This window comes from Anomaloglossus baeobatrachus, chromosome 2 (assembly GCF_048569485.1).
Source record: "Anomaloglossus baeobatrachus isolate aAnoBae1 chromosome 2, aAnoBae1.hap1, whole genome shotgun sequence".
Lineage (NCBI taxonomy): Eukaryota > Metazoa > Chordata > Amphibia > Anura > Aromobatidae > Anomaloglossus > Anomaloglossus baeobatrachus.
In genome coordinates this window covers 786043395-786055364 of record NC_134354.1, presented here as the reverse complement: position 1 = coordinate 786055364, position 11970 = coordinate 786043395, and the positions used below count along the sequence as shown (strand labels likewise).

The 11970-nt window shown below is 52.4% G+C and overlaps 1 protein-coding gene across 2 annotated transcripts in view; it reads right to left on the bottom strand.

The window, feature by feature from the left end:
* Nucleotides 1-2470: 2470 nt before the first annotated feature.
* DNAJB13 (DnaJ heat shock protein family (Hsp40) member B13) overlaps nt 2471-11970 on the bottom strand; it is a 19731-nt gene continuing 10231 nt past the window's right edge. For both annotated transcript variants that reach the window (XM_075337631.1, XM_075337630.1), the window contains 7 exons: nt 6822-6925; nt 6395-6556; nt 6067-6224; nt 3695-3808; nt 3500-3613; nt 2843-2919; nt 2471-2707 (listed from right to left, as the gene is read on the bottom strand). In XM_075337631.1, coding sequence (XP_075193746.1) covers nt 2554-2707; nt 2843-2919; nt 3500-3613; nt 3695-3808; nt 6067-6224; nt 6395-6556; nt 6822-6925 — 883 coding nt within the window. In that variant the 3' untranslated portion in view covers nt 2471-2553. The remainder of the gene's footprint in view (nt 2708-2842; nt 2920-3499; nt 3614-3694; nt 3809-6066; nt 6225-6394; nt 6557-6821; nt 6926-11970) is intronic.

Below are 11970 nucleotides of genomic sequence, written 5' to 3'. Positions count from 1 at the left end.
CTAGACTCATCTGTTCATTTACATGGAGGTGGGAGAAGCAACACAAGGAGATGTAGCAGAGCCGCTGCAGCTCTACACTGCAATGTGTCTTCTGGTGATGACTATGTAGCAGAGCTTCATGCCTGTTATATTGCAGTTCTGCCTCAATTCACTTCAATGGAGCTGAGCTGCAATACCAGACACTACCTACAAGAGGAGGTGGCGCTGTCTCCTAATCCTACATATCAGATGCAGATTATACTCCCATTGGACATGCTAAATTGAGTGATACTCAGGGGCCTGGTGGGTGAGAGCGGAGACTTGCTGCCATCCATGAAGAGGCCTGGTGGGTAAGGGGGGTGGGGGGGGGGGTTGGAGAGACTAGTTGCGGTCTAGAAAGGGGCCTGGTGAGTCAGGGGCAGATTTACTGCCTGCCACCTAGAAAGGGGCCTGGTGGGTGAGGGGGAGACTAGCTGCCATCTAGGATAATTGAGCCTATAATTATTTGATCATAATAGTGGCGTAACTAGAGTTTGATGGGCCCTGATGTAATGTTCAGAACGGGACACCAAACCCCCCCCCCCCCCCCCCCACGTACACCGACATTTTAGGGTACGGGACAATGACACTGGCGCTTTCCCTCAGCACCCAGCTTTCCTATGTTCTGATATCTAACGTTTTTCCTCGGTACCCAGCTGCTCTGCCATACATCTTTCCCTCAGCACTTAGCTTTCCCATGCTCTTATATGGGAAAGCTGGGTGCTGAGGGAAAGAGCCTTTTTCTCTCAGCACAAAATGTTGTTCCCATCCCCTGATTGTATCTTTGTCACCCCCCCCCCCCCCCTTGAATATAGTTCTCCAAATACAATAATGGCTCTTCCATATAGTATAAAGGGTCCCACATAACCCTTCATATTAAAATGCAGCTACATAGTCCTCCATGTATTAAAATTCACCACACAGTCCTCTATATAATATATTGCTCCCCCATATATAAAGTAGCCCTCAAATTACTATAATTTCCCATAGTCCTCCATATATTATACTGCACCACAGTCCTCCATGTTTTATAATGCACCCCCATCGTCCATGTATAAGGTAGCCTCCATATATTATAATGCAGCCCCATAATACCTTCATATTGTGTTATGCAGCCCCATACGCCTCCATGTATAATGCACCCATATATTCCATGTATAAGGTGTCAATGTTGTAAAATGCAGCCAGCCCCCCCCCCCCCACATATACTCCATGTATAATGTAGCCTCCCCCCGGCCTTCGTGTACACGAATTTAAAAATAAAAAGAAAATTCTTACCCCTCTCCTCGTTCCAGCGCTGCTCCGTCCTCAGATCGCCTCCGTTCTCCTGCTGCTGCCGTCGGCGTCCTTCCATCCTGCGCTCTGATGACAGCCGTAGCACAGGAGTGATGTCACTGCGCAGGCACAGAGGGAGAGTGATGAAGTGGCGTGGAGTTGCATTGGCTGCTCCATGCTTTATTGTTGCTGTGCGTGACAACAGGGGAGAGGGGGGCCCGGCGGCGGCACCACCGGGTCATACAGCGGCTGCATGGTCTGCGCCAGATCAGCGCAGCTCCTCTCACAGAAAGGAGCTTGCTGCTAATCTGCCGGGCAGTCGTGGGTTTCTAAGCTGCCGGGCCCGGTCGTGACTGCGGTAGTTACACTCCTGATAGTACTGTATACTAGAGCATAGTTTCTGTACAAAATCTTCCCCATACAACCCCCCCCCCCCCTCCCAATATGAGTGATAATTGGCCGCTAGTGGGTCTCACGGCTCTGACGCCAACTAACTATCCGGACTGGTCTTTGCATTCACCATTAGAAGTGATGGTCACAATCGCTCCATTCAAGATGTCGGCGGGGGTCCTGGTGCTGATAACTTCTCACACCTACCCCCTGAGTAGTACTGTGGCCTTGCTCCTGCCCCTTACTCCTACCCCCTGAGTGGTACTGTGGCCTTCCTCCTGCCCCTTACTCCTACCCCCTGAGTAGTACTGTGGCCTTGCTCCTGCCCCTTACTCCTACCCCCTGAGTAGTACTGTGGCCTTGCTCCTGCCGCTTACTCCTACCTCCTGAGTAGTACTGTGGCCTTGCTCCTGCCGCTTACTCCTACCTCCTGAGTAGTACTGTGGCCTTGCTCCTGCCCCTTACTCCTACCCCCTGAGTGGTACTGTGGCCTTGCTCCTGCCCCTTACTCCTACCTCCTGAGTGGTACTGTGGCCTTGCTCCTGCCGCTTACTCCTACCCCCTGAGTGGTACTGTGGCCTTGCTCCTGCCGCTTACTCCTACCCCCTGAGTGGTACTGTGGCCTTGCTTCTGCCCCTTACTCTTACCTCCTGAGTGGTACTGTGGCCTTGCTCCTGCCCCTTACTCCTACCTCCTGAGTAGTACTGTGGCCTGGCTCCTGCCCTGTCGGCACGGACCCCCACTCATCACTACAGAAAGATGGCCCCTAGACTGGAGCGTCTCATGTCTGAAGCATCTTTTATTATCATAGTCCACACGTTGTACTGGTGATTATGTGCCCGGTTACTGGTCTGTGGTGGCGCGCGCCCCTCAGCACAGCAGGGCCTTCCGCAGCAGCTGCTTCTTCTCCGGCGTCAGGTGTTCTGGAAACTGGATGTCAAACTGTATGATGAGGTTACCCTTCACGGAGAGATCTCCGCACATCCGCATCCCCTCCCCGGGGACCACCTTACTGTACTTGGGGCTGTGGGGGAATGAGGAAACAAATGTAATTAACTTTAATAACCACTTGGGGGAGCCATAGACCTAAAAACAACCTGCCACCTTTAGCCCAGTAATCACAGGGGGGCTCTCCTCCACTAAGAGGTTAATAACTTACTGTACAATGTCATTAATGGGAATATTTAATATCCGGTCATCCAACGTTTCTACTTCCACCATGCAGCCTGTCAGCGCCTGCAACATACAAGTAATGAAGGGTTAAATGTCGCCCCCTGCTGGGCGGAGAAGACGCTGCTAAGGAAAATAAAATCATGGGACACACACATCAGATCTCGATGGATGAAACATTCAGGTTGTGGCCCCCTAAATATTGTGGTGTCAGAACTCTTCCAGACCATCGCTGACCACCGGCCATGCTGGATGATGATGCAGGTAGGACAGCGGTCACCCCCAGACTATCACATCTGCTCAGTGTGAACCTGTGACACGAATGGTATATTCTATAATTAACCGTATACATCCCCAGAGCCCATCTAGGGCCCACAACACAAGGCCGGGTACACACCATCATTAGGCGGCAGCGTCCGGTTGTTTTGGCTTTGTTTCCCCATTTCATTGCTGCAATTTATATATATATTCATGCTCGCTCTGGGGTTGCCGTGGTGACAGATTCCTGTCACATGACCCACAATCATAAGGGGCAGGAAGTCAACAAACTAAGGACACTTTATTGTTGCTACCATGGAGACCCCAGAGCAAGCACAATCTGCAGCCCCACATTAGTGCCACGTGGTTTACACGTTTGTTTTCTTACCTTGCCGAGCTCGATGTTGGCGGTGTAGATTAAATCGTCCCCTCGCCGTACAAAGCGGGGGTGCAGCTTCTCCTTCACGATAAACACGATGTCTGCGGGGACGATGTTGGGGCCCTAGAGATGGAAGCAAATTATATGACAATCATAAAGACCTAATCGGCGACATCTGAGCAGCGGAGAAGCGGCTCCTGTGACCTGGTCGCCTTCTTTAGGGAACGTGACCCTGGTGCCCGCTCTCCATCCAGGATGGACGTCTATGGACAGGATCTTATCTCGTATGTTGGATGTGTGGCCGTCTTCATTCATTACCTGCAGGGCACAGAGATATATATGTCCATACAAGCCGGATACAAGACATGTAGCCATAACCCAATGTCATGGGGAGAGAGGCCGCAGGTGCCTGGTCATAGCTGTGTGAGCAAAGAAGAAGGTGCCCAGTCCTGGGGGTCTGAGTGAGGGCGCGGGTGCCTGATCCTGGGGGTCTGAGTGAGGGGGCAGGTACCTGGTCCTGGGGGTCTGAGTGAGGGCGCAGGTGCCTGATCCTGGGGGTCTGAGTGAGGGGGCAGGTACCTGGTCCTGGGGGTCTGAGTGAGGGCGCAGGTGCCTGGTCCTTGGGGTCTGAGTGAGGGGGCAGGTGCCTGGTCCTGGGGGTCTGAGTGAGGGCGCAGGTGCCTGATCCTGGGGGTCTGAGTGAGGGGGCAGGTGCCTGGTGCTGGGGGTCTGAGTGAAGGCGCAGGTGCACAGTCCTGGGGGTCTGAGTGAGGGCACAGGTGCCTGGTCCTGGGGGTCTAAGTGAGGGCGCAGGTGCCTGGTCCTGGTGGTCTGAGTGAGGGCGCAGGTGCCTGGTCCTGGGGATCTGAGTGAGGGGGCAGGTGCCTGGTCCTGGGGATCTGAGTGAGGTCGCAGGTGCCTGATCCTGGGGATCTGAGTGAGGGTGCAGGTGCCTGGTCCTGGGGATCTGAGTGAGGGCGCAGGTGCCTGATCCTGGGGGTCTGAGTGAGGGCACAGGTGCCTGGTCCTTGGGGTCTGAGTGAGGGGGCAGGTACCTGGTCCTGGGGGTCTGAGTGAGGGGGCAGGTGCCTGGTCCTGGGCGTCTAAGTGAGGGCACAGGTGCCTGTTCCTGGGTGTCTGAGTGAGGGTGCAGGTGCCTGGTCCTGGTGGTCTGAGTGAGGGCGCAGGTGCCTGGTCCTGGGGATCTGAGTGAGGGCACAGGTGCCTGGTCCTGAGGATCTGAGTGAGGGGGCAGGTGCCTGGTCCTGGGGATCTGAGTGAGGTCGCAGGTACCTGGTCCTGGGGATCTGAGTGAGGGCGCAGGTGCCTGATCCTGGGGGTCTGAGTGAGGGCACAGGTGCCTGGTCCTTGGGGTCTGAGTGAGGGGGCAGGTACCTGGTCCTGGGGGTCTGAGTGAGGGCACAGGTGCCTGGTCCTGGGTGTCTGAGTGAGGGTGCAGGTGCCTGGTCCTGGGGGTCTGAGTGAGGGTGCAAGTGTCTGGTCCTGGGGGTCTGAGTGAGGGCACAGGTGCCTGATCCTAGGGGTCTGAGTGAGGGCACAGGTGCCTGGTCCTTGGGGTCTGAGTGAGGGTGCAGGTGTCTGGTCCTGGGGGTCTGAGAGAGGGCACAGGTGCCTGATCCTAGGGGTCTGAGTGAGGGCACAGGTGCCTGGTCCTTGGGGTCTGAGTGAGGGGGCAGGTGCCTGGTCCTGGGGGTCTGAGTGAGGGGGCAGGTGCCTGGTGCTGGGGGTCTGAGTGAGGGGGCAGGTACCTGGTCCTGGGGGTCTGAGTGAGGGGGCAGGTGCCTGGTCCTGGGCGTCTAAGTGAGGGCACAGGTGCCTGGTCCTGGGTGTCTGAGTGAGGGTGCAGGTGCCTGGTCCTGGTGGTCTGAGTGAGGGCGCAGGTGCCTGGTCCTGGGGATCTGAGTGAGGGCACAGGTGCCTGGTCCTGAGGATCTGAGTGAGGGGGCAGGTGCCTGGTCCTGGGGATCTGAGTGAGGTCGCAGGTACCTGGTCCTGGGGATCTGAGTGAGGGCGCAGGTGCCTGATCCTGGGGGTCTGAGTGAGGGCACAGGTGCCTGGTCCTTGGGGTCTGAGTGAGGGGGCAGGTACCTGGTCCTGGGGGTCTGAGTGAGGGCACAGGTGCCTGGTCCTGGGTGTCTGAGTGAGGGTGCAGGTGCCTGGTCCTGGGGGTCTGAGTGAGGGTGCAAGTGTCTGGTCCTGGGGGTCTGAGTGAGGGCACAGGTGCCTGATCCTAGGGGTCTGAGTGAGGGCACAGGTGCCTGGTCCTTGGGGTCTGAGTGAGGGTGCAGGTGTCTGGTCCTGGGGGTCTGAGAGAGGGCACAGGTGCCTGATCCTAGGGGTCTGAGTGAGGGCACAGGTGCCTGGTCCTTGGGGTCTGAGTGAGGGGGCAGGTGCCTGGTCCTGGGGGTCTGAGTGAGGGGGCAGGTGCCTGGTGCTGGGGGTCTGAGTGAGGGGGTAGGTGCTTGTTCCTGGGAGTCTGAGTGAAGGCGCAGGTGGCTGGTGCTGGGGGTCTGACTGATTGGACACTTAATAGTAATTCTGGGTAACGTGCTTACCCTACGTGAAATTTTGATCTTCTTTGTGCACCCAAAATACAAGTCCTCCAGGGAGAGGTAGAGATCTCGCTCGATCGAGGGGTCCTGTTTCTTGACTCCTCTTCCTCGCAGACCCCCAAATCCCGTATTCACTTCAGAGCCGTCAGGTGAGAAAAAGTCTGGAGCGGGAACACAAGAAAATAAGTGAGCTGATAGTAGAAATTCCCAGAAACCAGAGAGATGCTGCGTCCTCAGTGCCTGAGCGGCCGGTCCTGGACCCTCAATGTCCCATGCCTGGTTTTGGGGGGCACCTGATAATCGCCCTTCAGTCCCCATCATCTGCTCTTACCTGCAAATGGATTATCTCCCCCAAAAAACTCCTTGAAGGTCTTGTCCGGATTCCCGTGATACACGTAACCCGAAGTCCAGGCGTCCGGACCCCCGAATTCTACCGGGATCCCACCTTTCAGACCCTCCTCTCCGAACTTATCGTACGTCGCCTTCTTTCTCGCTACTCAGAGATGAGACAGGATCAGTACAGGAGCGGACGGGGGCGGTGGGGGGGGGGGGGTGTAGGACAAATCACTACCAAAATCTGTTCCCCAATCCACTTCTCACAGCTGGAGGTTTGTTACACTTGTATCCAGTCTATACAATCTAATCACGTTGCCGTCCGGTCCTGACAGTTCGTGACAATGTATCAGCGCAGGTAATGTGTATCTCACTGTGACAAACCCTCAGCTGTGAGAAGGATCAGGCTGCACTGGATTACTCACGGTCGCTGAGCACATCGTAGGCCTCGGCGATCTGCCGGAATCGGTGCGGGGCGGACGGATCCTTATTTTTCAGCGGATGATACTTCAGTGCCAGCTTCCGGTACCTGAACCCCCCGACCCAAAAAAAAAATGATATGAGACGAAATATATCCAAAATATTAAGATATAACTATTATTGGATATTAAAACTGGATCAAAGGAAGGGCTAATACAGAAAGGAAAAAAAACAAAAAGTGACATGCAGCAGAAAGTGGAGAAAGGGGGTATCCTGTGATGGTCCGCACCCCCAACGGAGCTCAGATTGGTGCCCCTGTTCCTCGACAGCTCTCCCTAGGGGTCCTGTTGGTCCATCTAAGGCCATGTGTGCACTAGAAAGTGCCTTTTTCTTAAGGAAAATCCGGACTCTCTTAAAGAATCCCACACCCGCGGTAATAAGCTGCAGCTAAATCAGCATGCGTTTTTACCGCGGTTTGCCGCAGATTTACCGCGGATTTATCACGGATTTTCCGCAAGTTGGTTCCTGCGGATTTTTACCATTATCTATGGCTAAAACCGCAGGTACCTGCGGAAAAGAAGTGACATGCTCATTAATTCCACAGTGGAAAATGCACAGGTATAAAAAAAAACGCAGTGTGCGCACAGCATTTTATTAAACCCATAGGATTTGCTGGGGAATGACTGCAGCAATGTTAGGACTCCTTCACATGTTCGTGAAAATCACGCACGTTTTTCACGGACGTGTCAGAGGTGCGTTTTGCCCTCCGTGAGCTCTGTTTATGGCACTATGTGTGTTCTCCGTGTGTTATCCGTGATAACACACGGAGAACAGGAACTTTCTACTCACCTGTCCCTGACGTCGCTGTCCGTGGTGCTGATCTTCGGTCTCCGGTCCTGCCGACTCCCCGCTGCTGCTGCTTCCGGCCGCAGTGAAGTGAATATGCAATGAGCATAATGAGCGGCGGTCGGCAGCAAGTGACAGCAGCGGCAGAGACTGCAGGGCTGGAGAAGGGGAGTAATGTTTTTTTTATTATTTTCTCAGACACGTGTGTTTTCTCCGGCGCGTGTCACACGGAACAAATCGGAGTGGTCCGTTTGCGTTCCATGTGACACCCGTGATGCCGGAGAAAAACGGACATGTTGACGTGTGGAGCACACGGACACACGTATGCTCCACACGTACACACGGTCCATGGCAGAACACGCACCCATTGATTTAAATGGGTCTACGTGTGCCCGTGTCTCTGGTACGTGAGGAAAAGGACCAAAACGTACCGGAGGCATGGACGAGGCCTTAGACACAGTTTCTGCAGCAAATCCGCCGCAAAATCCGCAGTGTGCGCACAGGGCATAGGAAAAGGGGGCTAAAATAGAGAAAAAAGTGCATGTGCAAAAACTGCCACCCTAATATGTGCAAAAATATAAAAATGATACCTGGGAGGGATAATGCACTCTGCACTCATTAATGCGGTCATGTAGCACAGTGCAGCGATTTTTTGTCCCTTCGAGCAGCACAAATGGTATCTGGGTCACATACTGATGATAGGACACAATGACAGGTAAAGAATACGTTCCACACAATTATAAAGGCTCCGATCAATATTAACATATGCTCCTAGCATACAATACCGCACTTATTAGCACATGGTAATCCTGCTATATATACACACCTGGTATCAGAATAGACACTTATTTTACATGTGTAAGCAGTAAACACTAAGCAGTTCTTACACATGTAAAATACCGTAAGTGTCTCTTCTGGTCCAGTATTCGGCTCCATTATGTGTCATATTTGCATTTACTGGTCGGGATTAGCATGTAATACTGGATTATTGGGAATACTACCGCTGCCTGTAATCTCTCAGCAGTGTAATGTGTAGTGTTGAGTGCTGCTAACACATGTAAATTAAATGCTTCAGGTGGTGTAACTTTCGGCACCATTATGTGCTAGATGTGTGTATAGGTTTCGGGTTTACTATGTGCTCATAAGTGCGGTATTGTTTTGTATTATCATATGCTAGGAGCACATGTGCATGGCCGGCTGCTCACAGGTCATGTTGACACCACAGTAATACAGAATATTGGTCGGAGCATTTATAATTGTGTGGAACTGATTTATTAGGAGCGATACTGTCATTGCTGTCTCCAGCTACCCTTTGTGCTGCTCTGAAGGGGCCAAAAAATGTTGCTATGTGCTACATGACTGCATTAGTGAGCGAGTATATAATCCCCTTCATGCGCATGCTGCGTTTTTTGCCGCATTTTTGTCTCGTTTTTTGGTGCAGCTTTGTTTGTGTGGCGCCCCTGCAGCTTCAGGCGCCACAGGGTACTGCACCTCAACTGGGGTGCAGTATTCATCTCGGATACGGAGGAGGTCATCACTGGTAACCACCAACACACTCATCCAACACATAACGCGGGAGCTCTTTCACTGGACCGGGCCAGGGTAGGTGCCGGCGGTGGCCATCATGAAGTATGGCACCTCTTGACCACTAGTTCAGCGGGGGGAGGCGGGGCACCTGCAGGGGAAGTGAGGAGCCATCTCACACACAAGTTAGTTAGCACCAGGCGGGGTCCGCGCCAGGACTCAGGAACAGACGTTAGCAAGAAGACAGAGATTAGAAAGGGGCCCGTGGTCCGGAGCTGGAGGCCCGACCTGGTCCGTAGGAAGAAGGAGGATCCCAGGGTTTGTGGGGAGTGCGGAAGGCACCTGTGACCCGTTCCACGGCCCAGGAGCTGGGGTGGAGGGAAGACCACAAGAAAGGAGACATAGAAGGAACCACCGGCCTCGACCTCTGAAGTATCCGGGATCGGCTGAAGCCCATCACAGCGGGACTCGGCACTCCAAGGGTAGAGTGACTTCAGTGAGTAAAGAACTTGAACTGCACTCTCCATGTCGTCCCATCATTGCCGGCGCTTTCACCATCACACCCCTGTGACTACTACCGCTACCGTCCTCCCTGGGGCCTAGCTCTACCTGTGGAGAGCTGCAACACCCGAGCAGCATCACCAATCCACCCCAGAAGAGAGAGACTTCCCGCAGCGGCGGCTAATAACTGGCCGTGCACCACAGGTGGCGTCACGAATACAAACTCCACATCCCCATTCCCCCATCTTTATTGACACCGCCGGGGTCACGGAACCGGGCCTGGCCATCACAGCATCCCAGAAGCAGAACCGCGGCCCGGTAACGGGTAACCCTGTGGGCGCGTCATTTACAGTAAATTCTGACTATTCACTTCCCAGCAAAGTCTATGAGAATTAAAATACATACAGTAAAATAAAATAAATAAATAAATAATTGAAAAAGAAACACAGCTGGGGCTGGTATTCTCAGACTGGGGAGGCCTATGGTTATTAGGCTCTCCCCAGCCTAAAAATATCAGCCAGTAGCTGCCCAGAATTGCCAAATCCATTAGGTGAGACAGTCCCAGGACTTTGCCATCGCACCAGGGCATTTGGGAAGAGCTGGGTAATCGGGGTAAAAAAGGAGTTAATGGAAGCCAATAGCTGCCCCTAAGTCCTAGATTAGTGATGGCAGGCGTCTGAGACACCCCCATCACTAATCTGTAAGTGAAAGTAAATAAACAAATATCCAAAAAATCCTTTACTTGAAATAAAAGACAAAAATACCCTATTTCCTCACTTTATTAACCCCCCCATACACCCCTCCAGGTCCAACATAATCCACACGAGGTCCCACGATGCTTCCAGCACTGCTACATCTGACGCTCACAGCGAGCTCCATAGAAAAAGACTGCCCAATGTGAGGTTCAGGTCACAACTGAAGTGAGTCGCACAATCAGCGGTGACGTCACTCAAGTGAGTCCTCCACCTGCGGCTCACTTGGCCTGATTTGCGGTCACAGGTGGAGGACTCGAGCTTTGACCACAAATCACCCGAGTGATATCCATGCTGATCGTGTGTCTCACTTCAGTCACTCGGGTGATTTGCTGTCACGGGTGGAGAACTGCAGCTGTGGCCGTGGGTAACCTGAGTGGCTCACTTCCGTTGCAGCTTGGAGCTCACAGGGATGTCACGTTCTATGAGCTCGCTGTGAGTGTCACATGTAGCAGAGCTGCAAGCGTCGTGGGACCTCGTGTGGATTACGTCGAACCTGGAAGGGTGTTTGGTGGTTAATAAAGTGGTGAAAGAGGGTGGCCTTTTGTATTTTATTCCAAATAAAGGATTTTTAGGGTGTTTGTGTTTATTTACTTTCACGTGCAGATTAGTAATGGGGGGTCTCATAGACGCCTGCCATCACTAAGCTAGGATTTAGTGGCAGCTATGGGCTGCTATTATCTCCTTATTACCCTCATTGCCACCGCACCAGGGCAATGGGAAGAGCTGTATCCAGCGCCAGAATTGGCGCATCTTATGGATGTGCTACTTCTGGGGCGGCTGTGGGCTGCTATTGTTAGGTTGGAAAGGGCCAAATAAAGATGTCCCTTCCCACTCTAATAATATTAGCCCCAGTTTTCTGCTAAACCTTGGAGGGTTTTAAAAAAATAAAAAATAAATAAATAAAATGACTTCATAATAAAAAAAAAAGCAGCACAGGATTTCCTCTATTTTTCATAACTTGCCATGGTACAGCAGACAGCTGAGGGTTGCAGCCTGCAAATGCTGCTGTTCCTGTGCTGGATATGAAAAACGGGGGTGACCCCAAGTCATTTGTTTACCAAAATTAAAAAAAAAAAAAACTTCTTTCTGTATTAGTGCTTCCTGGCATTGATCCAGTTTTAATTAACATCCATTAAAAGTTATATTTTATTATTTTGGATATATTTTGGTGAATCCTGGTTGTCATTAATATATTACGACATATCGTTTAATACAGTGATTGTTTATCTGGAAACTGTCAGCAAGCAGCTGCTGACGGATCTCGCCCCTGCCAGCAGGGCTGTGGAGTCGGTGTCCAAAATGGAATTAAAATACTCCGACTCTTAAAATATATAATAAATCGGGGACAGCGGTTCAGCGCAGTAGGTGATTAATGTATTTTCATAAGAATGTTCCTGATCTGAAGATCTCAGCTTTTAGTTGAGATGAATCTGTGCTGCACTTCATGTACACGCTCGGTAGTGACACTCCGTCCTCTACAGATAAGGGTAAAAACAGAGACACAAAGAAGCCTGCAATCATCTCAGAA